Source organism: Lynx rufus, unplaced genomic scaffold, assembly GCF_022079265.1.
Source record: "Lynx rufus isolate CCGP_SWC_20201006 ecotype Redwood Valley unplaced genomic scaffold, mLynRuf1.p SCAF_8, whole genome shotgun sequence".
In the NCBI taxonomy this organism is placed as follows: domain Eukaryota; kingdom Metazoa; phylum Chordata; class Mammalia; order Carnivora; family Felidae; genus Lynx; species Lynx rufus.
The window spans coordinates 109232025-109258959 of NW_025814896.1; the positions used below are offsets into that span (position 1 = coordinate 109232025).

The window sequence follows — 26935 nt, forward strand, 5'->3', positions numbered from 1 at the left end:
TATTGAGTTGATCAGATGAAGTCTTAGGATTACACTTTCTCATAACCATCTGCCTCAGAGAAACAACTTTTAATATTTTGGCTGTTTTTGCTCTGTGATTTCAGTCAAAGAAGTCAATGGATTCCATTCACCAGAACCGATGGGTGGGTTAGTCAACAGTTCAGCCTCCGTCTTACCTACATATCTCTTAATCTGCCTTAGATTTAGGAAAGGTGGTTAGGCAAAGCAAAAAATCAGGGATGGTTTTTATGAATGAGGAGAAAGAGGATGGCCAGGGCTTCTGTGGTTAAGAGTACAGGCTCTGGGATCACACTGCCTGGGTTAAAATCTCTAGTTGCTCTTTACTGTATAACCTTTGGCAATTACTAACCCTCTCTAACTTTTAGTTGATCGTCTGAAAAATGGACATCCCAGCAGTATCTGATCGAGAGTTGTGGGGAGATTTTTAAAGAGATAGAACACGTACAACACTCAGCATAGAACCTGGCATTAATAAATGCCTGATAAATATTAATTGCCAAGATAGAAGTTAGATCAGTAAAAGTTCAAATCAGTGACTGAAGAATGGTTAGGATCCTGTGTCCTTTGGCTCCCTGAATTAAATTCTTAGACTCTTGCTAAATTTTACTTTGAAGTAAGTGGAACTTAATATCTAATAATATGAACATGTTACCTTTGTCAGAAGAGGCATTTCTGGGGAAGAGGAAGATGACGAGCCTGATTGTGATGATGAACAGTACTGGCCTGCTGGCCGAGAAGCTTCCCTTGTTCCCGACTGTGACCCTTTGGAATGTGCTGGCTCAGGCCTAGTGGAGCCTCCTAATCCAGAATTCACAGTCTCAACATTTGCAGTGCAGAAACTTGCCAGGTGATTGCTTTCAACATTTACGGCAGCTGGGGGAGAACTGAAGAAACTGGAATCACATTACAAACCCTACTCCCCCCTCCTGGAAAGCTCTCCTGTTGCAGGGGCTGCTGCGGTGCTGATGTGCCTAATACCCTCTCTTTCAGGACAGGGTGACTAGGGAGGAATCCATGTTACCAGGGATACTTTCTCAAAATGCCAATCCTGCCTATATACAGTTATAACTTCACATGAGCATGTTTAAATGAACTTCACTTCCGTGATTTGAAATTACTCAATATTTTTTGTCATGTTTCACACTTGGTAGGTATGGGTTCAACCCTGAACGCTGTCAGGCAGCCCTGCGGATCTGTGATGGAGATGTGGGGGCATCGCTGGAACATCTGCTCACACAGTGTTTTTCAGAGACATTTGGGGAGAGGATGAAGCTCTCTGAGGCGGTTGCCCATGTGAGCGTGGATGAGTGTGTGGAACAGCGGCAGGAAGAGGCATTTGCTCTGAAGTCAATCTGTGGAGAAAAATTTATCGAAAGAATTCAGAACCGAGTCTGGACCATTGGATTGGAATTGGAGTATTTGACGAGTAAATTCTGCAAATCAAAGCAAAAGGAAAGCACCAAAAATACACAGGAGACTTCACTTGAAATCTGTAAATTTTACCTCAAAGGAAATTGTAAATTTGGATCAAGATGCAAATTCAAACATGAAGTGCCCCCAAATCAAATTGTCGGAAGAGCAGAAAGAATTGTAGACGATTCTCATCTTAATGCTCATGAAGATGCCTCTTTTTTATATGAACTTGAAATTCGATTTTCTAAAGACCACAAATACCCCTACCAAGCTCCCCTTGTGGCATTTTATTCCACCAATGAGAATCTACCTCTGGCTTGTCGTTTACATATCTCTGAGTTCCTTTATGGCAAGGCCTTGACATTTGCAGAAACTTCCGAACCTGTTGTATATTCTTTGATAACCCTTTTAGAGGAAGAATCAGAAATAGTCAATTTACTAACAAATACCCATCACAAATACAGTGTCCCTCCTGTGAACTTTCCACCAGTATCGTCTGGGACCAGAATAAATAATCCTGTCTGTCGTAAACCAGTGATCCCAAACAATTCTTTCGCTCCAAATCAGACTCCTGAAGGTATGGAAGGCTTTGATTGAGTGGAGGGTTTTGTGGAGGGGGCATTCAGGATGGATTAAGGAAGACCGAGCTTCTGAGGGCTTCTCTAGGATCTCCCGGTGATCTTAGGCCAATCAGTCTCTTCAGTCCAAGGGCAAAAGGGAATGAGAATCCCCTGAACTGTGGCCTGACTTTAATTGAAAGCCCCAGTTTTGTCACTGTGATTGGGCTGTCTGCATTGAAAGTTTGTAGTGATACAGAAGTTTATTCTACAGTTGGGGGTTGGAAGAACCTTAAAGCATCTTCCCAGAAAATATGTTTGATTTAATCCATTTGGTTTCACATGTTTACTTCTGATGTTTTACATGGAATTACTTTCAACTGAGTTTTTAGAGATATTTCTCTTTCCACAGTATACTAGACCCCCAAAGTCCATTAGTGTTAAGGCTCTCTTTATGAAGTCCTAAACCCTCAGTTTAAAAAATGTTTGTGGAACCTTCTGGCTTGATCGCTTTGCGGATTTGCCGTACAGATTCGTCCGCCACAGTTAAACTCCTTTTTCAAAGTTCTTCAAGGAATTCTTATTTGTTGCCATCTTTCTTTGAGAGAAACAAGTTTTCCTGATTTCACAAGAGTTCTTAGGTAAACATCAGTAAGTAGAGAACAATGAAACTGCATTAAGGTGTGGATGGCATACAGTTGGCCAGGTTCACTCACTAGCCACTTGCTGCCAAACAGCAGTTTCTAGTATGTGGGATTCAAATATATTCCTGGAGAAATGACAGATTGTGTGACAGGGCCTTTTTTTTTTTTTAAGTAACACCTTTATTGAGATACAATGTACATACTATAAAATTCACTCTTTTAAAGGGTGCAATCCAGTGGCTTTTTAGTATATTCACAGAGTGGTGCAACCATGACGACTATTTTTTTTTTTTTAATCTTTATTTTTGAGTGAGAGAGAGAGACAGACTGTGAGCGGGGAAGGGGCAGAGAGAGAGGAAGACACAGAATCTGAAGCAGGCTCCAGGCTCTGAGCTGTCAGCACAGAGCCTGACGCGGGGCTCCAACTCAGGAATGGCAGAGCCGAAGTCAGACGCTTAACTGACTGAGCCACCCAAGCGCCCCAACCATGACAACTGTCTAATTCCAGAACATTTTGATCAACCCTAAAAGAAACCCCATACTTACTAGCAGCGAGTGCTCATTTCTCCCTTTCCTCAACCCTTGACAACTATGAATCTACATTCTGTGTCTGTGCATTTGCCCATTCTGTATACTTCCTGGAAATGGAATCATACAATATGTGGCCTTTGTGATCGGCTTCTTTCACTCAGCATAATGTTTTCAAGGTTTGTTCATGTAGGACATATCAGTACTTCATTTTATTGCTGAATAACACTCCATTATAAGGACATGCCATATTTTGTGTATTGATTTATCATTTGGTAGACATTTGGGTTTCATGTCATAGAATTTTAGGAACACTTGCAAATAGTTGAAACTGTCAGTTAATTCCTTGAATGTAAAGAGTCTACAGAATTAACAAAGCATGCCATGATTTTTTTCTTCTTCGTTTTTAATTTGGTTTAGCAATAGCCACTTATTCCTAATTAAAGTATATTTGAAGATGCATTTTAAGTTCTTTAGCAGTAGAAGTAGTTGTTTGAAACGAATGAGCCTGCTTTATTCAAGCTTTAGCTTTTTCTCCATCTTACGATTTTTTTGTTGTTGTTACTTTGTTAGAGAGTGACTCGCCCCCTTTGCTAAAGAAAGGGCTCCATATGGAAAATGTTTGCTTTTATCCCCTGCAAGTTGAAAAAGAATCAGAACCTGAGGAGGATTCAGAGGAGGATGAAGGTCCTGCACCAGTTATAGTGGAGAATGAGAGCTATGTGAACCTTAAGAAAAAGATTTCCAGAAGATATGACTGGCAGGCAAAATCAGTACATGCTGAAAATGCTAAACTCTGCAAGCAGTTCCGAATCAAACAGGTAGGGTGTTCCCAGAGATTGGCTAGCATTGCCTCCCTACTGTACAGATGAACTGGTTAGGAGTTAGAAAGCCTGGCTACCCTCCCTAGTATGCTTTTGTTTCTCTTTAACTCCGCGTGGTCAGTTTCTGCAAGCCACAGCAAACTTGGGTGCATGTTCTAGATAGTTTTGGAAAATCCAATGGCTGGTGGAAGTGAAATGCACGCATATATACCAAATATTCTCAGAATCTTGTGGCTCTGGTACTATGACAGGCAATCTGATAAGTGAAATGAAAATTAGTGCTGTGATTTATATTAGAAAAAATAGTGGAGAAAGGAGAAGGAGGGACTCTGACTCCATTTGAGAGAATCCTAGGATGAATAACTTGCCTAAGGTCACATAGCTAGCAGGTGGCCACACAAGGGCTTCAAGTTAAATCTCTGTTTCCAAAGTCCATATTGTTTTTATCCCATTCACATGAAGATTGTTTTCAAAGAACCTGTAAGTGAACTGTTAGGGCAGGGTTGGATGTAGGACAAAAACAAGTTGCTTAGCCAGTTTGGGGATTGGATTGGATGCTGTCTAGCAGCATTTCTAATTGTGAAGTTCTGATTCTGATTTTTGACACAGCATAACACTATGGCATACGTAGTGCAATGCCTATAGAACATCAAAATGAATAGAAATTCACACCATAAGTAGTAAGATAATAAAAACAAAAAATTACATATTCAGTTTGATCAGTTTGTGTTTAGAGGTGATAAATTTATATGATAACATTATATGCAGAAAATGATGTGTTAATGTAAATTTCTTATATTATTCAAAAATATATCTTTAGATTTAACATATGCTACAATGTTTATTGGCCATTGCACGTCAGACTGAGTTACATATATGTGATGCGTGGCCAAAAAGAACCTTTCATGAGTGTTCTTACTATTACTGATTTTAGTAAAAATCTGATAGAACTGTGCTATCCAGTGTGGTAGCCCCTGGCCACATGCAGGTGTTTAAATTTAAGTTAATTAAAATTAAATAAAATTAAAAATTCAGTTCCTCAGTAGCACTAACCACATTTCAAATACTCACTAGCCACATGTAGTCAGAGGTTGTTCTTTTGGACAATGCTATTATAGAACATTTCCATTAACATGGAAGGTTCTACTGGATAGTGCTGGTGCAGAGAATCCTGCTAGGAAGAGCTGGGTCGTGCTAAACAAGAGGCTTATTTCTCTGACAAGATCTTGCAGTTTATTCAGATGTAGGAAAATCACAAAGACTTCACAGCTTTCTCTGGCTGATTTTCTAAGCAGCCTTCTGCTGAAGTCACCAGCCCCCAATCCTAACAAATCTGCAATTTCTGTCTCTGAACAAATTGTTAAAGAAAGAGCAGAAAGGGTGGGTCTAGCTATGAGATTCCAACCTGAGATCTTTGTGAAAGATGATTCAAAGTAAGGTAACTGATGCCTTATCTTTTATATTATTAGGCTTCCAGACAGTTCCAGGCAATTCTGCAAGAAAGACAATCGCTCCCTGCTTGGGAAGAAAAAGAAACCATTCTTAAATTGTTGAGCGATCACCAAGTGCTTGTTATAAGTGGTATGACTGGGTAAGAATGCAATTTATTTGTAATGCAGCTTTCATCCATGAATATGGTATGCACCCTGGTTACCATAACCAGTTCTACTTGTAAAAAACTAGTAACTGTTGTTATTTGTGCTTTACTTGTCAGATATTAAATAATATTTCACAGAATCTAATTTTACAGATCTTTAGCCAACAGACCCAAATTACAAACAAAAAACAAAAAAACACCTCAGAAATCCATCAAGTAATTTATAGACATTGCACACCTCTTCCCTGAGACAATTTTAAGGTAAAAGGTCTAAATGAAGACTTTTACCAGGCCCATTTTTAAATGTAAAGGATAGTTCTAGAACATTTAACTTGGAAACTTCCATCTGCTAAATTTATTCTGATTTCCTTAGAGCTTTTATTTGTTCTTTTAATAACAACTTAAGGCATATTATTTTTCCTACTTTACCCTTTTCGCATGTTATCCAAATTTATTTAGCAGCGATAGGTTGTAGCCTTAATTTAGTTCTCTATTTAAAAGTATTTAACCTAATAATTACATTCGTGCCCAGACTCACCAATATAGTAGTAATTTGAGATCTTCCAGTTTCTTGGGGTGTCTGGGTGGCTCAGTCAGTTAAGAGTCTGACTCTTGATAGCAGCTCAGGTTGTGATCTTGTGGTCATGGGATTGAGCCCCATGTCGGTTCAGTGTGGAGCCTGCTTGGGATTCTCTCTCCCTCTCCCTATGCCCCTCTCCCCTGCTGGCCCTCTCTTTCTCTCAAAATAAATAAATAAACATTTAAAGAGATCTTCCAGTTTCTTATATTTTTAAGAAAAATTTTTTAATATTTATTTTTTTTTATTTTTTTATTTTTTTAAATTTTTTTTTTCAACGTTTATTTATTTTTGGGACAGAGAGAGACAGAGCATGAACGGGGGAGGCGCAGAGAGAGAGGGAGACACAGAATCGGAAGCAGGCTCCAGGCTCTGAGCCATCAGCCCAGAGCCCGACGCGGGGCTCGAACTCACGGACCGCAAGATCGTGACCTGGCTGAAGTCGGACGCTTAACCGACTGCGCCACCCAGGCGCCCCTAATATTTATTTTTGAGAGAGAGAGAGAAAGAGAGAGAGGAGGACAGCGCAAGAGGGGAGGGGGGCAGAGAGAGAGGGAGACACGGAATCTGAAGTGGGCTCCAGGCTCTGAGCTGTCAGCACGGAGCCCCACGCGGGGCTCGAACTCACTAACTGAGATCATGACCTGAGCCGAAGTTGGATGCTCAACCGGCTGAGTCACCCAGGCGCCCCTCAGTTTCATATCTTTTTAACCTCAGTCTACTTGTAGCCAAATCAGTAAGATAATACATAAAAATCATAACATAATACTCCCATTTCTTTAGGATTCAAACATAGAGGTCATTTGTAGTGGTGTTTACAGAACTTAATCTAATGTCTGTTCAATTGTCTCAATTTTACAAATGATACTAAATGATTATTTGATTGCCCTGTTAATCTGAGTGCAAATTCCTAGCAGTTATGAGCTGTAGGTAACAAGTCAGTAGGTCAGTTTAGAAGATAAATGAAGATTATGAATTTTATCATAATCAGGTTTCTCACTTTCCTCACTGCACATGATTGTTTTGGGTTTTTTTTTTTTTTTTTTAGTTTGGTTTTTGGTTTTTTTGGTAACTAGCACTTGAAAACTCTCATATTAGGACTTATTTGTTTTGACATACAGATGTGGAAAAACCACACAGATTCCTCAGTTTATTCTGGATGATTCTCTGAATGGACCACCTGAGAAGGTGGCCAACATCATCTGTACGCAACCCCGACGAATCTCGGCAATATCTGTTGCTGAACGTGTTGCTAAAGAAAGGACAGAAAGAGTGGGTCTGACTGTGGGGTACCAGATCCGGCTGGAAAGTGTCAAGGTTCGTATGCTCTGCTTGTTTCCTGATAACAGAAATTTAGTTTTCAAGTATAAAGAGTTTTTGGGGTCTGGAGACACATGGGCAATTTGGGATGTAGACTTAGGTAGGGTTAAAGACCTTTCAGAAATATTTTGGTATAAACTCTTATTTGGGTGTACTTAATTTCCTCTACCTTTTATTCTGAGGCACCTGGGTGACTCAGTCATTTAAGCGTCCCACTCTTGATTTTGGCTCAGGTCGTGATCTCATGGTTCATGGGATTGAGACCTACATCATCAGGCTCTGTGCTGATTGCACGGAGCCTGCTTGGGATTCTCTCTCTCCCTCTCTCTCTCTGCTCCTTCCCTGCTTGCCTGCACATGCGAGCACACTTTCCCCCTCTCTCTTTTAAAATAAAAGAAACATTTTTTTTTTTAAAGACCTTTTATTCTTTATTGGCAGAAGTGATCTAGTAACTGCTATTTTACTCTTAATCCTGAGACTTAATCCATTTAACCAAATAAGGAACAGACAAATTTAGAATTGGGTTTATTATTCACTGTTGTTTTTATGTTTTATAATACTTTTTTAATGTTTTTTATGAGGTTTAAACTTAAATTTTTGATATAAAGTAGAAAAGCTTTTACTGTTGTTGGCCAGAAAGAAACTATGCATTTAGTGTGGTTTCAGATTAAATGCAACTGCTGACGTTTTCAATATTCTTTGTCCCTATCCATTCAAAATGGCCTTGCCATTTTGGCTTTGAAAGTGTTCCCTGGGGTGCCTGGCTGGCTCAGTCAGTAGAGCATATGACTCTTAAGCTCAGGGTCATGGGTTCAAGCCACGTGGGCTCAAGTTGGATGTGGAGCCTCGTTAAAATTTAGAAAAGAAAAAAGAAAGAAAGAGTTTCCTTTTTTCAAAAATTCCATGAATGCCTTCTATGCCCTTTTCTGTGTAAGTCCTCAGCCACCAGACTGTTGTACTGCACCACAGGCGTGCTGCTGAGAAGGCTGGAGGGAGACACAGCTCTACAAGGAATCACCCATATCATTGTTGATGAAGTTCATGAGAGGACAGAAGAAAGGTAAAACAAAGATTTTCCAAACAAATAGCCACACACATAAAATGAAGACATGGCTGAAAGAATTTTATTCTGTTTCCAGTTCAGTTTCACAGAGCTAGAGAGGAAGGCCACAGAGGAGGCCCAAGTTAGAGAAGAGGAACGCTTTCCTGATCTCCAGGGTCTGTAATACTAAAAAGGCTAGGAGGGCATATGTTCATCACTAGAAGAGTCATCCTGTCAGATGGACATCTTCTCCCAGGAGATACTTAACACCTCCTGGGCATCATGCTGAGCTGGGCACTGTACTTAGGAGTAGCAGATGTAAGGCATGCTGTAGTTGATGGATTGGTCAGTATGTCCTTCCTTCTTTGTTCATTTGGTCAGTCATTCAGTCCTGACATTCTTTCATACATTTATTGAGACTGTATTAAGTGCCAAGTGATCTGTTAATTGCTGGGGTTGCTATAGTGAGCAAACATATATGACTCCCCTTTATCTCCTTGTCTAGTAGGAAAAACAAATAATGAGCAAATAAATACGTAAACAATTATGAATTGGAGTAAGTACTATGAAGGAATAAACAGGTTGCTGTGTTTGCAGGGGAGAGATCCCTGAGATGGTCAGAGCTGCTATCTCTCAAGAGATGATATTTAAATTAAAAACAGAAGTATGAGAAGGCATCCTGTGTGACAAATGGGGGCAAAGCCACCATTCTCACATTCTGCAGTGGGAAAGGGTATCATGAGCCCAGAAACTGGAGGAAGCCTGTGCAGCTGGTTGTAGTAAATGAGGGAAAAAGTAGCAGGTAGAAAAGGAAGAAACCAGATCTTCCAGGGGCTTATATACCATGACAATAAAGCATTTAGATTTTATTCTATGAAATTAGAAGTCATTAAAGGGCTGGGATGTAAAATCAAAATTCTGAGTATTTTAAAAGGAAGGGCCTAGTGAATAGATGGCATTAATCATAGTTTGTCATGTGGATCATGTTCTAGAGCAATAAAAAAAAAAAGTAGTATGGAAAAAAAAGAATCCCATGAAAATTATTAGACTTTCCCAAAAAGGACTATACTATTATAAATACCTTGAATGGAAGGAAAATCTAAGTAACTAAAGTTGGCAGATTGCCAGAGAAGCAGAAAATAGCTAATAGCAAAATTTAAAAAAGAAACAAACAAAAAAACATGAAAAGGATTCCCTGCTACTGCTAATAAAAAGTTTTTAAGAACTGAGCAGGGAAGACATAGGACCAGAAGACTATTTGTTCAAAGAAATAAATACACTGATACTCTAGTAAATAAGAAATATCAAGTAATTGGAAACTAAAGAAAAACAGACTTACATATAAAAAGAATAGATCAAAATAAAAAGAAATAATTCCTAGGACATGGCAATAGTAAATTTTAAATGACTATACACAAAACACTGGGAATCTTTGAGGGGCAAATAATTTTTTTGTAGAGACTCCAGAAAACAGTGGGGGGAAAAAATAAATGGTAAGTCATTTCATTTTTGCAGGTAAATGTTCAAGTGAACATTTGAAAGAAGAAAATATTTTCACAGAATCACTAAACAACTTGGAGGAGGAAATCAAATATGACATTCTACCAGACTAATAATATTTAAATGTTATATTCTAAAGGTACATTTAAAATTTTAGGGGAAATTATATCCAGTATAATTCTAAATATAAAAAATGGTTTTGGCTTTCATAACATCTATATTTCGACAAACTCAGAGAAACTAGAGCATAGTACTGGATCTGGTTTCTCAATCGTGATCTCAAAAGAGAAAGATTTTTATATAAAACTTAATGACTTGTAGAATATCAACAGTTAAAAATTCAAAATAATACCCGATGAAAGATAAATTACACTCAGGAGAAGGGAGATTCAGTCATTTACAAATAGCAGCCTTTGGGAAAGGAGTGTACAAATTACAAGAAAAAGGGGAATATTTGCCGGCTCAGATGGAAAAAGAAAAACAAAAAAATAGGAGTAAAATCTAGGACTCAAGATCAGTAAAAATATACATAAGATTAAAGGTTAAATATAGAAAAGTTATAGCTGTGTTTGTTTAAAATTTTTAATAGATTTTCTGACCATAGAGATAACATGATTTTTCTCAATGTTTGGAAAGTATCAAAGAAATGTCAAAAAATATTTTTTGTCCCCTGTATAATAATTACCTGTTACAATTTTGGTCTGTTTTCTTCTGAGAGTATATTAGGAGTTAGGAGAGAGATGTGGTAGAGAGAGATATATGTCTCCACAAACACTATTGGAGTTGTGTGTGCTGCTTCTCATATAATAGTTAACGTGATAGCATGAACTATCTTTGAAGTTATTAATAATTGCAGAAGGAGATTTTAAGTATGCGTGTATTATAAATTATTTAAGCATTTCTTAATTGTTATATTATGTCCTTTTCCCTAAAAAAGAAACAAAAGTCGTACATGTAAGTTAATTAGCTCATGAAATTAAAGAGAATGAAATAGTACAGGAATATGCTCTCTTTAAAAATTAAAGCTATACAGGAGGCACCTGGCTGGTTCAGTCAATGGAACATGCAACTCTTGGTCTTGGGGTCGTGAGTTTGAGACTCACATTGGGCATGGAGCCTACTATCTATCTATCTATCTATCTATCTATCTATCTATCTATCCGTCTATCTATCTATCCATCTATCTATCCATCTATCTATCTATCTATCTATCTACCCATCCAAGCAATACAGATAAAATGAAAGTCTCCCTTAACACTTCCAAAGCATTACCAGTCTCTTCCCCAGAGATAACTGTGGTGATGAGACTAGTGATATGTCCTTTTTATACATTGACATTTATGTTTACTTTGTTAGCAATAGGTACTTTTGCTTTCTGACCTTTTTTTCTTATACAACTGATGTGTTCATTTAGTAAGTCAACAGGTTTTTTGAGCAGCTACTATTGTTCCAGACATTGTTCTAGATTATTTTATTAGTAAACAAAATAGACCCAAATCCCTGTCCTCATAGAGCTTCTATTCTGATGGGTGAGCTCAACAATAAGAATGATAAATAAGTAAAATATGTTAAGTGCCAAGAAGAGAAAAGGTGATACGAAATGCAGAGGAGGGGAGCATTTGAATTTTTAAATAGAGTGACTAGGGAAGGCCTGGCTACAAAGGTATCTTTGAGTAAAAACTTGAAGGAAATGAGGGAACTACCTGTGAATGTCTGGGAGAAGCCCATTGCAGGCAGATCAATAACATGTGCAAAAGACCTGAGGTACATGCCTCCAGGACAACAAGGAGGACCGTGTGGCTGGAGTGAGTGAATAAGGGGAGAGCCGCCGGAGACAAGTGGTGGTAGGGGCAGAAAATGTCATGTAGGACCTAACTTGTTAGTGAGGATTTTAATAAGTCATCAAAGGATTATGAGCTGAAGACTGGCACAGTAAGATTTACATTCGAACAGAACCATCGGTCTGCTCTATTGAGAAGAGATTGCAAGGGGATGGGCCAAAGCAGGGAGACCAGTAAGGATATAGCTTTTGTGCAGTACTTGTTGCAGTATATACTTGGGTTTTTTTCAGAGATGTTTTCATATCAGTATCTAAAGCTCTGTGTTATTTCCTACTGTCTGCCTCATGTTATTCCACAGATTGGGTGATTTCTTTTTAGCCAACCACTTCTTGGTTGATGGACATGTAGGCAGTTGTCATTGTTTTACTATTACAAACAATGTTATTATGAAAATCTTTGTATATTCTTCATTATGTATGTGTAGATATCCGGAAGTAGAATTATCAAATGCAATGATAGATCCTGTTGGTACTTTGATTGGTACTACACTGATTTGAGTTTATTTGGTTATTTGAGTTTATATCTTCATAATTTTAAGTCTTCACATCTAGGATCATGACATATCTTTCTATAAGATGTAGAGTTTTTTTTTTTTTTTCACATAGGTCTACACATTCCTTGCTCAAAATGCATCAAAAGCTAATTCATTTTGGGGCACCTGGGTGGCTCAGTTGGTTAAGCATCTGACTTCAGCTCAGGCCATGATCTCACGGTCCACGGGTTCGAGCCCCACATCAGGCTCTGTGCTGACAACTCGGAGCGTGGAGCCTGCTTTAGATTCTGTGTCTCTGTCTCTCTCTGCCCCTTCCCTGCTCATTCTCTCTCTCTCTCTCTCTCCTCTCTCCCTCCCCCTGCAAAAATAAAATAAACATTTAAAAAAATAAAGCTAATTCATTTTTATGTATTAAATTTGTTTCATCTTGAGGTGTTTCTTTTATTTCCCTTAGTGACTTCTTGCTGCTAGTCTTGAAGGACATTTTGTTGCAGAGACCAACTCTTCAAGTTATTCTAATGAGTGCAACTTTAAATGCTGAGCTCTTTTCAGAATATTTCAGTTCCTGCCCAATTATTACTATACCAGGTGATTAATATGCATCATTAAATATGCCTTGTTCTGATAAGCAAATATAATTATTTTTAAAGTTCATCTGAGATGTAAAATAACAGGTATTGACATTTTCTCAAGAAGTGATTAGATTTATAACAAATAAAATTAATGACCATATAATGAAATTAATAAAGAAGCAACATTATATCCATTTGCTAAGAGATTTCGGTTTTACATGTGCTTTTGAAAAAAGTCTCAGTTATTAGGATTTCTAGAATTCCGTTGTGTTTAATATTGAAGTATGAGTTAATAGTGGTAATCTGTCATAGAGTTGTCTCTGTGTATAGCAGATTTGTTCACTACAGGATTCTGCTAACTTCCTGGATGTTGGTCCACTCTGGGAGAAAGTGAAGTTGAGTAGTCTGTGTGTTCTGGCGCTTTCACAGTCTCACTGTGGGATTAATTTATCACCTTGGACGTTGCTTTATCCTTCTGCAGTTGATTGTCACAAGAACAATTTATGGACGATTTTGACGAATAATCATACTATTTCTTGTAGTTGTTGAATGTTTAAAAGTCCCCTTGGGGGAGGGGAGGGCGGGAAAAGTGTAACAGGTTTAAAACAAAGAAAGAGGTTAAAAAATGTCCTATTACCAAATGAGCATTTCCACCTATATACTTCTGTTTTTTTATGAGCTGGAATCTATCTATCCCTTCTAATTTCTCCCATCAAAAGCTTTTCTTTTCTTCTGATATGTTTAAGACAACAGAGCAAACAGTACCTTAATGTGCCAAGCTTTGTTTTAAGAGAATTTTACATTTGCCAACTATTTATTTCAAGGTAGTTGAACAGGTATCCTGAGTCTTTTATTTTCTTGTCCTTCTAGGTCGTACGTTTCCTGTTGATCAGTTTTTTCTGGAAGATGCAATTGCTGTGACAAGGTAAGGAAGACATTAATTAAGGTTTGGTGAAAGTCTTTGAAAACATTATTTTACCTCAGTGTGCCAGCATTTTAATAGACATGTTAGTTTTTCTTCTAATTTTTCCATTTGAGGGTTTGGTTTTCCCTTTTCAGCAAATATAATACAAATCATTTGCAATTCACATCACAGTACACATTGTATGTTAAGAGTACTGACTGGAACTATGTAAACTATGGACTTTGGGTGATCATGATGTACCATTGTAGCTTCATCAGTATAACAGTTATACCACCCTGGTGTTGGGGGGCGGGGGGGGTGGTGTTGATAATGGGGAAGGCTATACGTTTGTGGGAAACAGGGAGTATCAGGAAACCTCTGTACCTTCTGCTCAGTATTGCTGTGAACCTAAAACTGTACTGAAGAATGAAGTCTATTGAAAAAATGATGAAGGACAGGGGCACCAGAGTGGCTCAGTCAGTTAGGTATCTGACTTTGGCTCAGGTCATGATCTCATGGTTCATGGGTTCAAGCCCCGCATCAGGCTCTGTGCAGACAGCTTATAGCCTGGCGCCTGTTTCGGATTCTGTGTCTCCCTCTCTCTCTCTCTGCCCTCCCCTGCTCACGCTCTGTCTCTCTGTCTCTGTCTCTCTCTCTTTCTCTCTCAAAAATAAACATTAAAAAAAAATTTTTTTTTAATGATGAAGGACCAGGTATATGGAGAATTTAATATGAAAAAAAGTACCCATTCTGCAGATAAACTGCCAATATTTAAATCCCTCTACTTACTAACTGTAACATTGATGAGTAGCTTGATCTCTGTGTGACTCAGGTTCATCACAAGTAAAATGGTATATTAATAGCTGCTTCACAGGGTTGTCATGAGGATGGATTAATTGATTCTTAGAGTTAATAGCTGCAGATGCTTAGAACTGTGCCTGGCACCTAACAGATGTTAGCTATCATCATCATCATCATCATCATCATCATCATCATCATCACCCTGCAGTGCTCAGGGAGCTTGCAGTCTAGTGTGAGAGTCAGGATGTCTGCATGATTTCAGTGCTGGGTAAAAAATGGCCATTTCCATTGGATACAAACATATTTCTCTCCTTTGAAAGCCCTGATTCCTCTTCCTACTCTTTGACCATGAAACCACCACCCGCCCCCCCCGCCATGGTTTTATCCTTGCGCTATTCCTTCTCACCATTAAACTCTTTTGTCCACAACTCTGTTAGACTCATGTGATTTCAGATGTCACCTCTGTGCCAAGAATTTCCAAATCAGTATCTTTGTTCCTGACCTCTGAGCTCCAGAAAGAAAATGCCCTTGCAGTCTGGCACCGAAAACTCAGTTCAGAATTTTTCTCCTACTCCCTGCTCCTTCCCTGTCTAATAAGACCTACTTCTGATTCTCTATTTATTTAATGGTACAGTTTTCTCAAGCAAAAAACCCCAAAACAGTGGCTCTCAAACTTTTGCGTGCAATAAGCCTATGTAGGGAACTTATTAAATAAATTGTTATGTGGGGGCCCTACCCCATTTCCGCTGTGAATCTCTGGGGAAATTAACGTGTTAACTAGTTTACCTGTCTTTTTTTTTTTTTTTTTTTAAGTTTTTTTTTTTTCCTTTTCCAATGTTTTTATTTATTTTTGGGACAGAGAGAGACAGAGCATGAATGGGGGAGGGGCAGAGAGAGGGGGAGACACAGAATCGGAAACAGGCTCCAGGCTCTGAGCCATCAGCCCAGAGCCTGACGCGGGGCTCGAACTCCCGGACCGCGAGATCGTGACCTGGCTGAAGTCGGACGCTTAACCGACTGCGCCACCCAGGCGCCCCCAGTTTACCTGTCTTTATTCTCTCACTTTCTCAAACTCACTGCCTCCAGAATTACCTTGAAACAGAACCAAAAACATTCTAGTGTGTTCCCTACCAGAAATAGGACACAGGCCAGCAGAACCCTGGACTGGTGAAAGAGAAGCACATGAATGGGGCAGAGACAGAGCAACACTCTGCTGATCGGAAAACATAAATAGGTGAATATTTTCATTCCTCACCAACAGACCTACATACTAACAGCCCCATCCCTTTGTTTAACTTCCTCAGGTACGTGCTGCAGGATGGGAGCCCTTATCTGCGCTCCATGAAACAGATGTCAAAGGAGAAGCTTAAAGCGAGGCGCAGCAGAACTGCGTTTGAAGAAGTAGAGGAAGACCTGAGGCTCTCCCTTCACCTCCAGCACCAGGATTCTGTCAGAGATGCAGTACCAGACCAACAGTTGGATTTCAAGCAGCTCCTGGCCCGCTATAAAGGTAATGTGTTTCCTGGGGGAATATTACGGTTATGTCATAGGGAACCAGTTTCCCCCCGCCACCCCCCACCGTGATCCAGAGGAAGAAAAACGTGGCCCTTGTTTCACAGCTACATTGTCTTTAATGCATCAGAACAACCTTAAACTTGGAAAAAAAGTAGCAGTTTCAACACATATTAGATGTAATTGTTATTATATTTACCTACAGGTATTTTCTGATTATAAAAGAAATGTTTATTATAGAAAAATTGGGAACTAGTGAAATACAAGTATATTCCTTAGTATTTTGTAACTTTTTATTTTGATATGATTGCAAATTCATAATAAAAGCTGGCAGGACCATACAATGAACTCTCATATATCCTTTACCCCAGCTCACCAATTATTATTTTGCTTCATTTCCTTTATCATTTGCACTGTGTACACGTTATATATTTTTTTCTTGAACCTTTGAGTAGGTTGCAGATATCATGTCCTTTAATCCCTCGTATATGAGTACATATTTCTTTCTCTTTTTTCTTTTTTAATGTTTACGTATTTTGAGAGAGAAAAAGAGAGAGCACACGCGCGCCTGCAAGCCGGGGAGGATCAGAGAAAGGAGAGAGAACCCCAAGCAGGCTCTGCACTGTCAGCACAGAGCCTGATGCAGGGCTCAAACCCATGAACTGGGAGATCATGATCTGAGCTGAAGTCAAGAATGGACATATGTATTTCTTAAGACCATAAGCACAGGACATGATCAAAATGAAGACATTTAACTGATATAATACTATTATTTAATCCATAGTCACTATTCTAATTTGCCAATTATCTCAAAAATGTCCTTTATTGCTATTTTTTTCTGGCCCAGAATCCAACCCACAATTATGTATTGCATTCATTGTTGTGTGTCTTTAGTTTCTTTTGATCTGAAAAAACTCCTCAGCCTTTATTTTTCTTTTAAGATCTTGACATTTATTAGGAGTTTGGGCCAGTTATTTTCTAAAATATCCCTTCATTTAGATTTGTCTAATGTTTCCCCATGATTAAATTTAGGTTAGAAAACCCAACCTTTTGGGTTTCATTTTTGGTTAGAAAACCACAGAAACAATGTTGAGTCCTTTTTGGTACATCGTATCAGGAGGCATATGACATTGGTTTGTCCCTTTATTGGCAGTGTTGTTTTTGATCACTTGGTTAAGGAGATGTTGGCTACGTGTCTCCCCTGTGTAGGTCACTGTTTGTTCCCTTTATAGTTAATAAGTCATTTGTGGAGAGATATTTGAAGACTTTTTAAATAGCCTCTAAAATCCTCAAAATGTCATCCACTAGTTTTAGCATTACTCACGGGCTTTCAAATAGCGTCTTTTGTGGGTCCATCCTATACTGAGCACTTCTTTATGTGTTCTTAGCTGATCCCTCCTCCTATGCCAGGTCCCACCTAACTGTTCTTTGTTCCTAGGTAGTCTTCTGTGCATATGAGCTGGGCTAAACACACAGACACTGCAACATTACTACTGTTGCTTTTTTCCTTAAAGCCTAGACCAGAGACATGTCTCAACTGCCCACCCTGCTCTTTTCCCTGGACTGCCACCCCAACTCCTCTAGCCCTTCCAAAAAAACAAAAGTGCTTACCTTTCAAGGAGTAAGAGCCTGCATCCCCCTGTTCTATAGGAGAAGAAGCAAATGAGTTTTCCTTTTTCTCCTTCCATCGAAGACTATCTTCCCAGTCCTGCGTGGGGAGTGGTAATCATCCAGGAATTAGGGGATTAGCTATTATTCAGCTGTTCAGAAAGATACGCATAGCTCCTAAATATTTCACTTAATCTTCCCAACATCCTGAGAAGTAAGGTTGAGAGTATGAACTTGCATCATACAGACCTGGGTTCAACTTGCTCCCTCAGAATTCCTCAAGCAAGTCCCTTGTCCTCTCTGTACCTCAGTTTCCTAATCTATAAAATGGAGTTGTTTAGGGAGTTAAATGAGATAATACAAATCCACAGCACGGTGCCCATCTAGTCAATACACATTAGTAATTTTAACTGAAATATGTCTGAGTCAAAAGTTTGTGTTCCTTCTGTACATCATGCCAGCTGATAATTCCCATTTCCTTATTCTATTAAATTATGGAACAGGAAAACCCCTTTGGTTTCTCTTTTGAAATTTCGGAATTTTCTTTAAAAATTATGATGGGATCTAAGCCAGGCCTTTCCAATTTCAAGCACACAGTTTACCAAAGTTCAGAAAGCACTTTTGAGAATTCCTTTCTGAGGGGGGAGGAGGATAGAAGATTTGGGGTCATGAAACCCGGCTCTGTCACTAGCTTCTCTTTCCCTATAACAAAAAGACTAAATCCGGTTGATCTCAAGACTCTCTCATTTTTCAGAAAATCAAAATAATGTTTCTGAGGTCAACTCTTAAAACTTTTTCTAGTTAAAAAAGTAATAATCAGTCCTTTTAAGTAGTAAAAACTGCCATATATAAAAACTTTCTTTTATTTATTATTTCTTTAATTTCTTTTATTACATTTATTTATTTTTGATAGAGAGACAGAGCACAAGTGGGGGAGGGGCAGAGAGAGAAGGAGACACAGAATCCGAAGCAGGCTCCAGGCTCCGAGCAAGAATTCAGCACAGAGCCTGACACGGGGTTCGAACCCACAAACTGTGAGATCATGACCTGAGCCAAAGTCAGACACTTAACCAACTGGGCCACTGAGGTGCCCCTTTGCTTTTATTTTTTTAAAGTTTTGTTTTGTTTTTTAATTTTTGGGAAAGACAGAGAGAGTGCAAGCAGGGGAGGGGCAGAGAGAGAGGAAGAGTCTCAAGCGGGCTTCCTGCTGTCAGGGCAGAGCTCGACACGGGCTCGAACTCCTGAAACTGTGAGATCATGACCTGAACCCAAATCAAGAGTCAGATACTTAACCAACTGAGCCTCCAAGGAGCCCCTGAAAAAATTGGTTTAATGTTTATTTTTGGGGAGGGGGGGCAGAGAGAGAGGGAGACAGAGGATCTGAAGCAGGCTGTGCGCCGTCAGTGAAGAGCCTGATGCAGGGATGAACCCACGGACCACGAGAAACCAAGAGTGGGACACCTTCACCGCCTGAGCCACCCAGGTGCCCCTAAAAATTTTTTTAAAAAACGATTTCACTTCTCTTTTTTTCTGTTAGCTGATCTTTTCTCCTTTTTGAAAAAAAAGTCTAGCTTTTTGGGGGCACCTGGACAGTTCAGAGGGTTAAGCATTCAACTCTTGACCTCAGCTCAGGTCTTGATCTCAGGGTCATGAGTTCAAGCCCTGCACTGGGCTCCACGCTGAGCATGAAGCTTACTTAAAAAAAAAAGAAAAGTCAAGTCTAGCTTTTTGGAATCTTTTTTTTTTTTTTTTAATTTTTTTTTCAACGTTTATTTATTTTTGGGACAGAGAGAGACAGAGCATGAACGGGGGAGGGGCAGAGAGAGAGGGAGACACAGAATCGGAAACAGGCTCCAGGCTCCGAGCCATCAGCCCAGAGCCTGACGCGGGGCTCGAACTCACGGACCGCGAGATCGTGACCTGGCTGAAGTCGGACGCTTAACCGACTGCGCCACCCAGGCGCCCCTAGCTTTTTGGAATCTTGACAGATAAAAATGATTCCTTCTCTGCCTTCCACACCCCACCACACCCTTATTTATATAACCTGTCTCTTTCTTTCATTTTTGACCCACACAGGCTCCACACTGTAGAACAACATTGTTTAGAAACTGCTTTTGCCCCTTTTCAAACTTTTTAGCCTAATATAGGAAACTTCTCTTCCATGATTCTACCTGCAGCTATTTTGTTCTAGTTAGACTATATTTAGGGTGATGGGCTATTAAGAGGACCCAAGAAGAAAGGCCAGTAGTCTTTAGAGAGTTAGACTCCCAAGAATATGCTATTTGTTTTTAAAAGAGCCCAAGCTTATAGCTCTTATAGCCCAAGCACAAAGAACTGTGTCTTTCACTAGGCCTCAGATAGATTCGGAGGAGACTAGAAACCCTTAAACCAGAAGTCTGAGGATAGCCTTCAGGAGTTGTTAGTGAAGCCATTAAAATCACATGTATTTTTCAGGGAAGATCCAAAACTTGTGTGGGGCATGTGGGTGGCTCAGTCGGTTAAGCTTCGGGCTGTTGATTTCGGTTCAGGTCATGATCTCATGGTTCGAGGGTTCAAGCCCTGTGCTGGGCTCTGCACGGCTGGTGCAGAGCCTGCTTTGGATTCTGTCTCTCCCTCTCTCTCTGCCCCTTCCCTGCTCACACTCTCTCTCAAAATAAACTTTGGGTGGGGGCGGGAAAGAGTCACTATTGTGAAGATGATGGTGAAAGCTTTGGTCTCTGTTGATTTTCCTGGATTACTATTGCCTGGACTTCCATCTGATCTGACTCATGACTTGATTGAATCTAGGAGGGGTTTCTAAAGTGTATTTGTCTTTGAATTTTGTTTCTGGTATTTAAATGGTCACTAAGTGTGTGATGGGTAAAAGGGGGGAGGAAGAAAGGAAACAGCAGCCTATCTGAGCCTTTCCAGCAGGGTCAGGAGCCTGTTCTTTGGGTCCTTGTTCAAGCAAAAAGTTCTCCTAGTAAACGTGTACTTTCTGAGCGACTGAAAGAAACCAGGTCATTTCAGTGCATCAGTGTGAACATCTGTGTTGGCAATTCAAGGTGAGACCCACCCAGTTCACAGGCATCGCTGTCTTTATTAAGGTTTAGTTATCCTTCTGATTTTTACCTTTCTTTCAGGGGTTAGCAAATCAGTCATCAAAACTATGTCCATCATGGATTTCGAAAAGGTTAATCTGGAATTAATAGAGGCCTTGTTAGAGTGGATCGTGGATGGAAAGCACTCCTACCCTCCAGGTAATCGCTTCTTCATTTGTGTGGGAGACGGCAAAAGGAAGGCGGCTCACTTAGATGATGGGTGCTGTGGGAGCGACCTCCCTTCCTGGAGCCGTCACCCCCATCCTCACTTTTTCACTGCCAGTTGTATGTAAAGTTGCTTATTAGGCTTTTCAGGGGGGAGGATTTTACCTTTTACTTTTCGAGGTTCACCTGCAGCTTTCACTCAGCACTCTTTTGTTCCCGCCGGGCAAAAAGATGTTAACAACACAAAATCCACAAGGAGGAAGTTTGAAAAGAAGGCCTGGGTGATCCACATATTAAACACCTAGCCCCAGGCTAAATGGGAGTCTGGTAATGAGTGTTTGATGCACATGAAGGTCACAGGGCAGGGGGGTTAAGAGAACAGGCTCTCGAGTCTGATAAAGTCCTAGCTCTGCTACTCAGGAACTGTGTAGTCGCAGGCAGAGAGCCCTTATCTTTGCTATGCCTCAGCTTCCTTGTTTGTGAAATGAAGACATTATAATAAGTCCTCTGACGTGAAGATATTTTGAGGATTAAAAGAAACCATCGTATGAGGTCCCTGGCTCCTGGCTGGCTCAGTCAGTGGAGCACAGGACTCTTGATCTCAGGGCTGTGAGTTCAAGCCTCACACTGGGAGTAGAGATTACTTAAAGATAAAATCTTTAAAAAAAAAAGAAAAAGAAAGGAAGAAAGAAAGAAACCATATGTAAAGCACTTGGCGCAGTGCCTGGCATGCAGTTAATGCCCATCGATACTCCGCCTAAAAACGATACCGTTGCGATGATAACGTATTTTGTCACCATTATTCCTATGATCGTTGCTACTACTGTGACGCAGAGCAACAACTACTTTCCCCTTACTCGCCGTCGTCCTATCCCAATGGCCTTCGTAAGCTCACTGGGCAGACCCTCATCCCCCAAATCTTCTCGTAACTGAATCCGTCACATCATTCAGGTTTCTGCCAAACATTTTCTCTTCAGAGGAGTCTTCTCTGAACTCTTACTCTATCGTGATATCCAAAAGTGATTTTCATTTTCATCGTAATACCACGCACTATCCAGAAGCATAGTTCTGCTTACTGACGGTCTCCTTCAATAGCATGTAAACTGCTCAAGAATGTGGATTTATCAGGCACCACTGTGTTCCTCAGACCCTAGGGCAGTACCTGGAATATTTGCTGCCTGAATAGATGCAGCCATTGTTGGGTGATCATAAGTTGAACGACAGATCACTTACCTCATGTGCTCGCTGCACAGCGCTTAAGAGAAATGGGAGTGGCTGTCCGCCACCGCTTAGACTTTAATCATTACGTGATATTTCCTGAAGAGACGTATGAGCCATGCAAAAGGATTGAAGTACCTTGTTGTCATCTCGGGCGGGTAGTCCGTGTTTGCTAACGCATTATCACTGGTCTACATATCTTGTTTCATCCCAAAAGAAAAGACTATTATTGAAAAAAATCAGGTATAGTGGACAAAAGAACTGCTAGAAAATTACCTGAATTCAAAGCAGAGTAGATGTAGCGAGTGGGGGTGCTGACATATTTGTGAATGTTAAAGGGACACCTCTTCCCTGGCTCAGCGGGAAGAGCATATATGACTCTTGATTTCAGGGTCTTGAGTTTAAGCCCCACATTGAGTATAGAGCTTACTTTAAAAAAAAAAAAAAAAAAAAAAAAAAAAGATACCGCTGATACAAATGGCCAAGCTGTGAGGGCAGAGCACATCAGGAGGCACATAAAAATATGGACAGGAGCACCTGGGTGGCTTAGTCAGTCAAGTATCTGACTCTTGATTTCGGTTCAGGTCATGATCCCAGGGTTGTGGGATCAAGCACTACATCGGGCTCCGCACTAAGCATGAAGCCTGCTTAAGATTCTCTCTGTCCTTCTCCTCAGCTTGTGCTTTCTCTGTCTCTTAAAGATAGATACAGATATAGATACAGATACAGATACAGATATAGATGATATAGATGATATAGATATAGGGAGAGGGGAGAGGGTCCCAGAAACCCAGGTTTGTGTCCAGGCCCCACTCTCATTAACTCTGTCGCCTGGCTGAGTTATTGAGTCACTTTAAAGGTACTAATAACCTTCTTAATGAGTGGCCATGAGGATCAAATGAGACAATGTATGTAAACATACTTGGTATACTATGAGGTGTTTGAAACTAACCCTGAAAGATGTCTTTTGCCCTCTTCAGAGTTCCATTTTCATAATAACTTAGTTTCCTTATTTACTTAGTAGAGCAAATAACTGTAATAAATAATAGGTCCTGAGTTCCTTGTGGGCAGATTTTTGGTTTATATTCCATTCTACCTAGCACAGAGCCAACATAGGCCCCCAATAAATATTTGTAGGATTAAAGGGAGGGGCTAGTGAAGATGGTGTCAATTCCCTCTTTGAATAAAGCTCAGAAGAAGGTGACTTGCTGAGTGGCCACTCTTGGCACAGAGATATTTTGTAATCGGTTATCACTGCTTATTTTCTTTAATTAAAATTTAAAAGCCCATAAAACCTTCAATAGGGCATGGCCAGTTAATGTGCTGCCTCTCTAACATCTATCTGAATTTAGATTATCAGGTTGACCAGCCAATTTTCTTTTCTTTTTCTCATTTCCAGTAAAATGTTTATGGGTTTTATTTACTAACAGAGAGAAGAGTCTTCCTGTCTTATAAGATTAGAAGGATAACTCTTCCTATAGAAACAGAATGTCAGTGCCCAGTGCACTAAAGAAGTATATTTAAAGAGCTTTGCTGATGAGAGGTGCCTGGATGGTTCAGTCAGTTAACTGGTTAACCGTCCAACTTCAGCTCAGGTCATGATCTCACAATTTGTGAGTTCGAGCCCCACGTCAGGCTCTGTGCTGACAGCTCAGAGCCTGGAGCCTACTTCAGATTCTGTCTCCCTCATTCTCCGCCCCTCCCCTGCTCACATGCTGTCTCTCTCTCTGTCTCTCAAAACTGAATAAACGTTAAAAGAATTAAAAAGAGCTTTGCTAATGATTCTTACATGGCCTAAAGTGTTATATTTTTCTACACTTCAGTTTTCCTCTTGTAGAAAGGTAAATCAGAAAATGGATAAAAAAACAGTGTCATCCATTTAAATCCTTGGGGACTTTTTAAAAAAAAGAAAATTGATAGTGAGAAATCTCAGATTATTACATTTTTTAAAGTTTAAAATAGCTCTATAATCCATATTAGTTTTTCCTTTTTTGCATCTGTCAGATCGATTCTTTTTATATACCCAGGGGCTATACTTGTATTTTTACCGGGACTAGCAGAAATCAAAATGCTATATGAACAGCTACAGTCCAATTCTCTTTTCAACAACAGACGCAGTAATCGGTAAGTTAATTGCTTTCTGTAGCCTTAACCATCTGCAGTTGTATTGTATGCAAAGATGAATAACCAGAATGGTCTGTGACAGTCATCACCCTCTTTAGACCATGGTGTCACTGCTCGAGAATATGTCTGTTTATGCCAGCTGGAAGTAGACAAACCTATTTGTTCCAGATAATCAATCATTCCCATTCCATTAAATAAAAATTTTTCTCTTCACTTAGCGTAGTGACTCAGCAAAATTGCATGTAATTTCAGTTGCCAGATGGGGGGTGGGGAGGGATGGGAGAAGCCAGTGTAAGTAACAACAAAGAAATGTTACCATTTGAGAAAAAAATAATTTGCAACAGTTCCTTTTCCAGTAGCAAGACATGTGTTTTTATATCTAAAGCGACAGCTACTAAAGAGAGAAACACTCCCAGGAATATAGGAATATCTTGGCTTAACTCACATCACTACCTCTGCCTCTGGTTCTCTGGATTTAAAGGTAGAGGAAAAATGATTCTCTCCTGGTTAGTGTGTGAGGCTTGTTACTTATAGAATATCAGCTATACAGTTCTCTTGATTACTTACTACTGAGTTACATTCCAGTTTTTCCCAAGTCAGTGCAAGGTTTCTAGTTCATAGAGCTGAGTCAACATTTTGTAAGGCTCAGAAAGAACCTTCTCATTTAGAAGAGCTGGACCCTGAGGGCAGGTTCTAGAGAAGCTGCTGATACTTGGAGTTCTATTGTTAATTTTAATAGAAATTCACCCACCATTAATCCAGTTCCAGCCTTTTGTGCCAGAATATTAAATGTGCGTTTGTTTCCTTCCAGATGCGTGGTTCACCCACTTCATTCATCTTTATCCAGTGAAGAGCAGCAGGCTGTGTTTGTAAAACCCCCTGTGGGTGTAACTAAGATTATAATTTCTACCAACATTGCTGAGACATCCATAACCATTGATGATGTTGTCTATGTCATCGATTCTGGGAAAATGAAAGAAAAGAGGTATTCTCTTTTGGCAATGTGAGAGAGGGGCTAAAGATGCATTGGAGTGCCACGGCTGTTAATGGCTGATGCTTTTGAGCTACATGGGTTACCGTTTGCAAAAATATTTTATAGAAACCGCATATGGGTATATATGAGTGATTCTATACCAGGACCATAGTCTTAAAGTCAAACAGAGGTGGAAGGTTTAAGGCTTTCCCTTGGAAGTAATTAATTATTTTTCCTCTTTTTTCCATATGCTTTACATGTGCTTGAATGAAAAAGATGGAATGATATGGGAGGTGATGGGTGTGTTAATTTGATTGTGGAAATCATTTCATAATGCATACATATATCAAAACCACTTTGTACACCTATGTCCAGTTTTTATTTGTCAAAATAAATCATGAAAAAGAATAAAGAGAGAAAAGGTTGGGGCACCTAGGTCGCTCAGTCGGTTAGGCGTCCGGCTCTTGATTGTGGCTCAGATCATGATCTCACGGTTGGTGAGTTCAAGCCCCACGTCAGGCTCTGTGCTGACGGAGCCTGCTTGGGATTCTCTCTCTTTCCCTCTCTCTCTGCCCCTCCCCTGCTTGCTCTCTCTCTAAATAAATAAAATAAACTTAAAAAAAGAGAAAAGGTTGCATAAAGGAACTATGTGTAGTAGCATTTGATACCACTTAAAACAGCACTGTGTGCTCCCTCCAGGGGCTGAACTATTCCCGGAACACACAGGACACTGTCCTTCCTTGGAAGTGAGGTAGTTCATTTGTTCTGTCCGTGCTAGGTCAGGTCTTACCCATGTTTTTATAAAAAACTCTTCTCTACATTTTCTTTTTCTTATAGATATGATGCCAGCAAAGGGATGGAAAGCCTAGAGGATACTTTTGTCTCTCAAGCCAATGCTCTGCAAAGAAAAGGTCGAGCGGGCCGTGTTGCTTCTGGGGTCTGCTTCCATTTATTTACCAGCCATCACTTCAATCACCAGCTCTTAAAGCAGCAGCTACCAGAAATACAAAGAGTGCCATTGGAACAGCTGTGTCTGAGGTACATCTTGATCTTTCTGTTCTGCTTCCAGAAGGTCTACATGTTTCTCACCCTAAGTTCCGTGGGTTTATTTTTCTTAGTAGAAGACATTTTGCCAAGAGTGGGCATGGATGAACTCATTCATTTGCAAAAACGGAGCTGTTCAGTGTTGCTTTTACCATTGGATTTAACTTTCTGCACACGAAGATCTCTTACATTGCAAACAATGGCCCTAAAATAGAGCTTAAGAATACATTTGGAAGTCAGGAAAGTGATCTAATTTATCAAGAAATTTCTGGTAGGGGCAATACCAATATTGAATCATCAAAGGTCAAAAGTCTACAGCCTCGTGATCAGAGCAAAGTGAACAAAAACAACTCGAAAACACCATTATTTAGCTGATAAACAAACAAGAACAAATATCATAAAAGAGGATTTAATGAATGAATGATGAAACTCAGTGTTATTGAAGCTAGGGAACGTTTGGTTCAACCTTCCTGAAAATGTGGTTGGTGTTATGTAAGAACTCAAACCATCCATGCCCTCTGACCCAGTCCCTATGAGGGAATATCCCCATAAAATAATAACCCAAAGCAAATTACTT

General features: G+C 39.8%; 1 protein-coding gene across 1 annotated transcript in view; it reads left to right on the forward strand.

The window, feature by feature from the left end:
- DHX57 (DExH-box helicase 57) overlaps window positions 1–26935 on the forward strand; it is a 55336-nt gene that overhangs the window by 11618 nt on the left and 16783 nt on the right. The window contains exons 4-16 of the mRNA XM_047069382.1: window positions 683–868; window positions 1173–2011; window positions 3737–3984; window positions 5457–5578; window positions 7283–7478; window positions 8417–8541; window positions 12812–12945; window positions 13800–13854; window positions 15939–16144; window positions 20877–20993; window positions 24245–24341; window positions 25153–25326; window positions 26152–26352. Of these exons, the coding sequence (XP_046925338.1) occupies window positions 683–868; window positions 1173–2011; window positions 3737–3984; window positions 5457–5578; window positions 7283–7478; window positions 8417–8541; window positions 12812–12945; window positions 13800–13854; window positions 15939–16144; window positions 20877–20993; window positions 24245–24341; window positions 25153–25326; window positions 26152–26352 (2700 nt within the window). The remainder of the gene's footprint in view (window positions 1–682; window positions 869–1172; window positions 2012–3736; window positions 3985–5456; window positions 5579–7282; window positions 7479–8416; window positions 8542–12811; window positions 12946–13799; window positions 13855–15938; window positions 16145–20876; window positions 20994–24244; window positions 24342–25152; window positions 25327–26151; window positions 26353–26935) is intronic.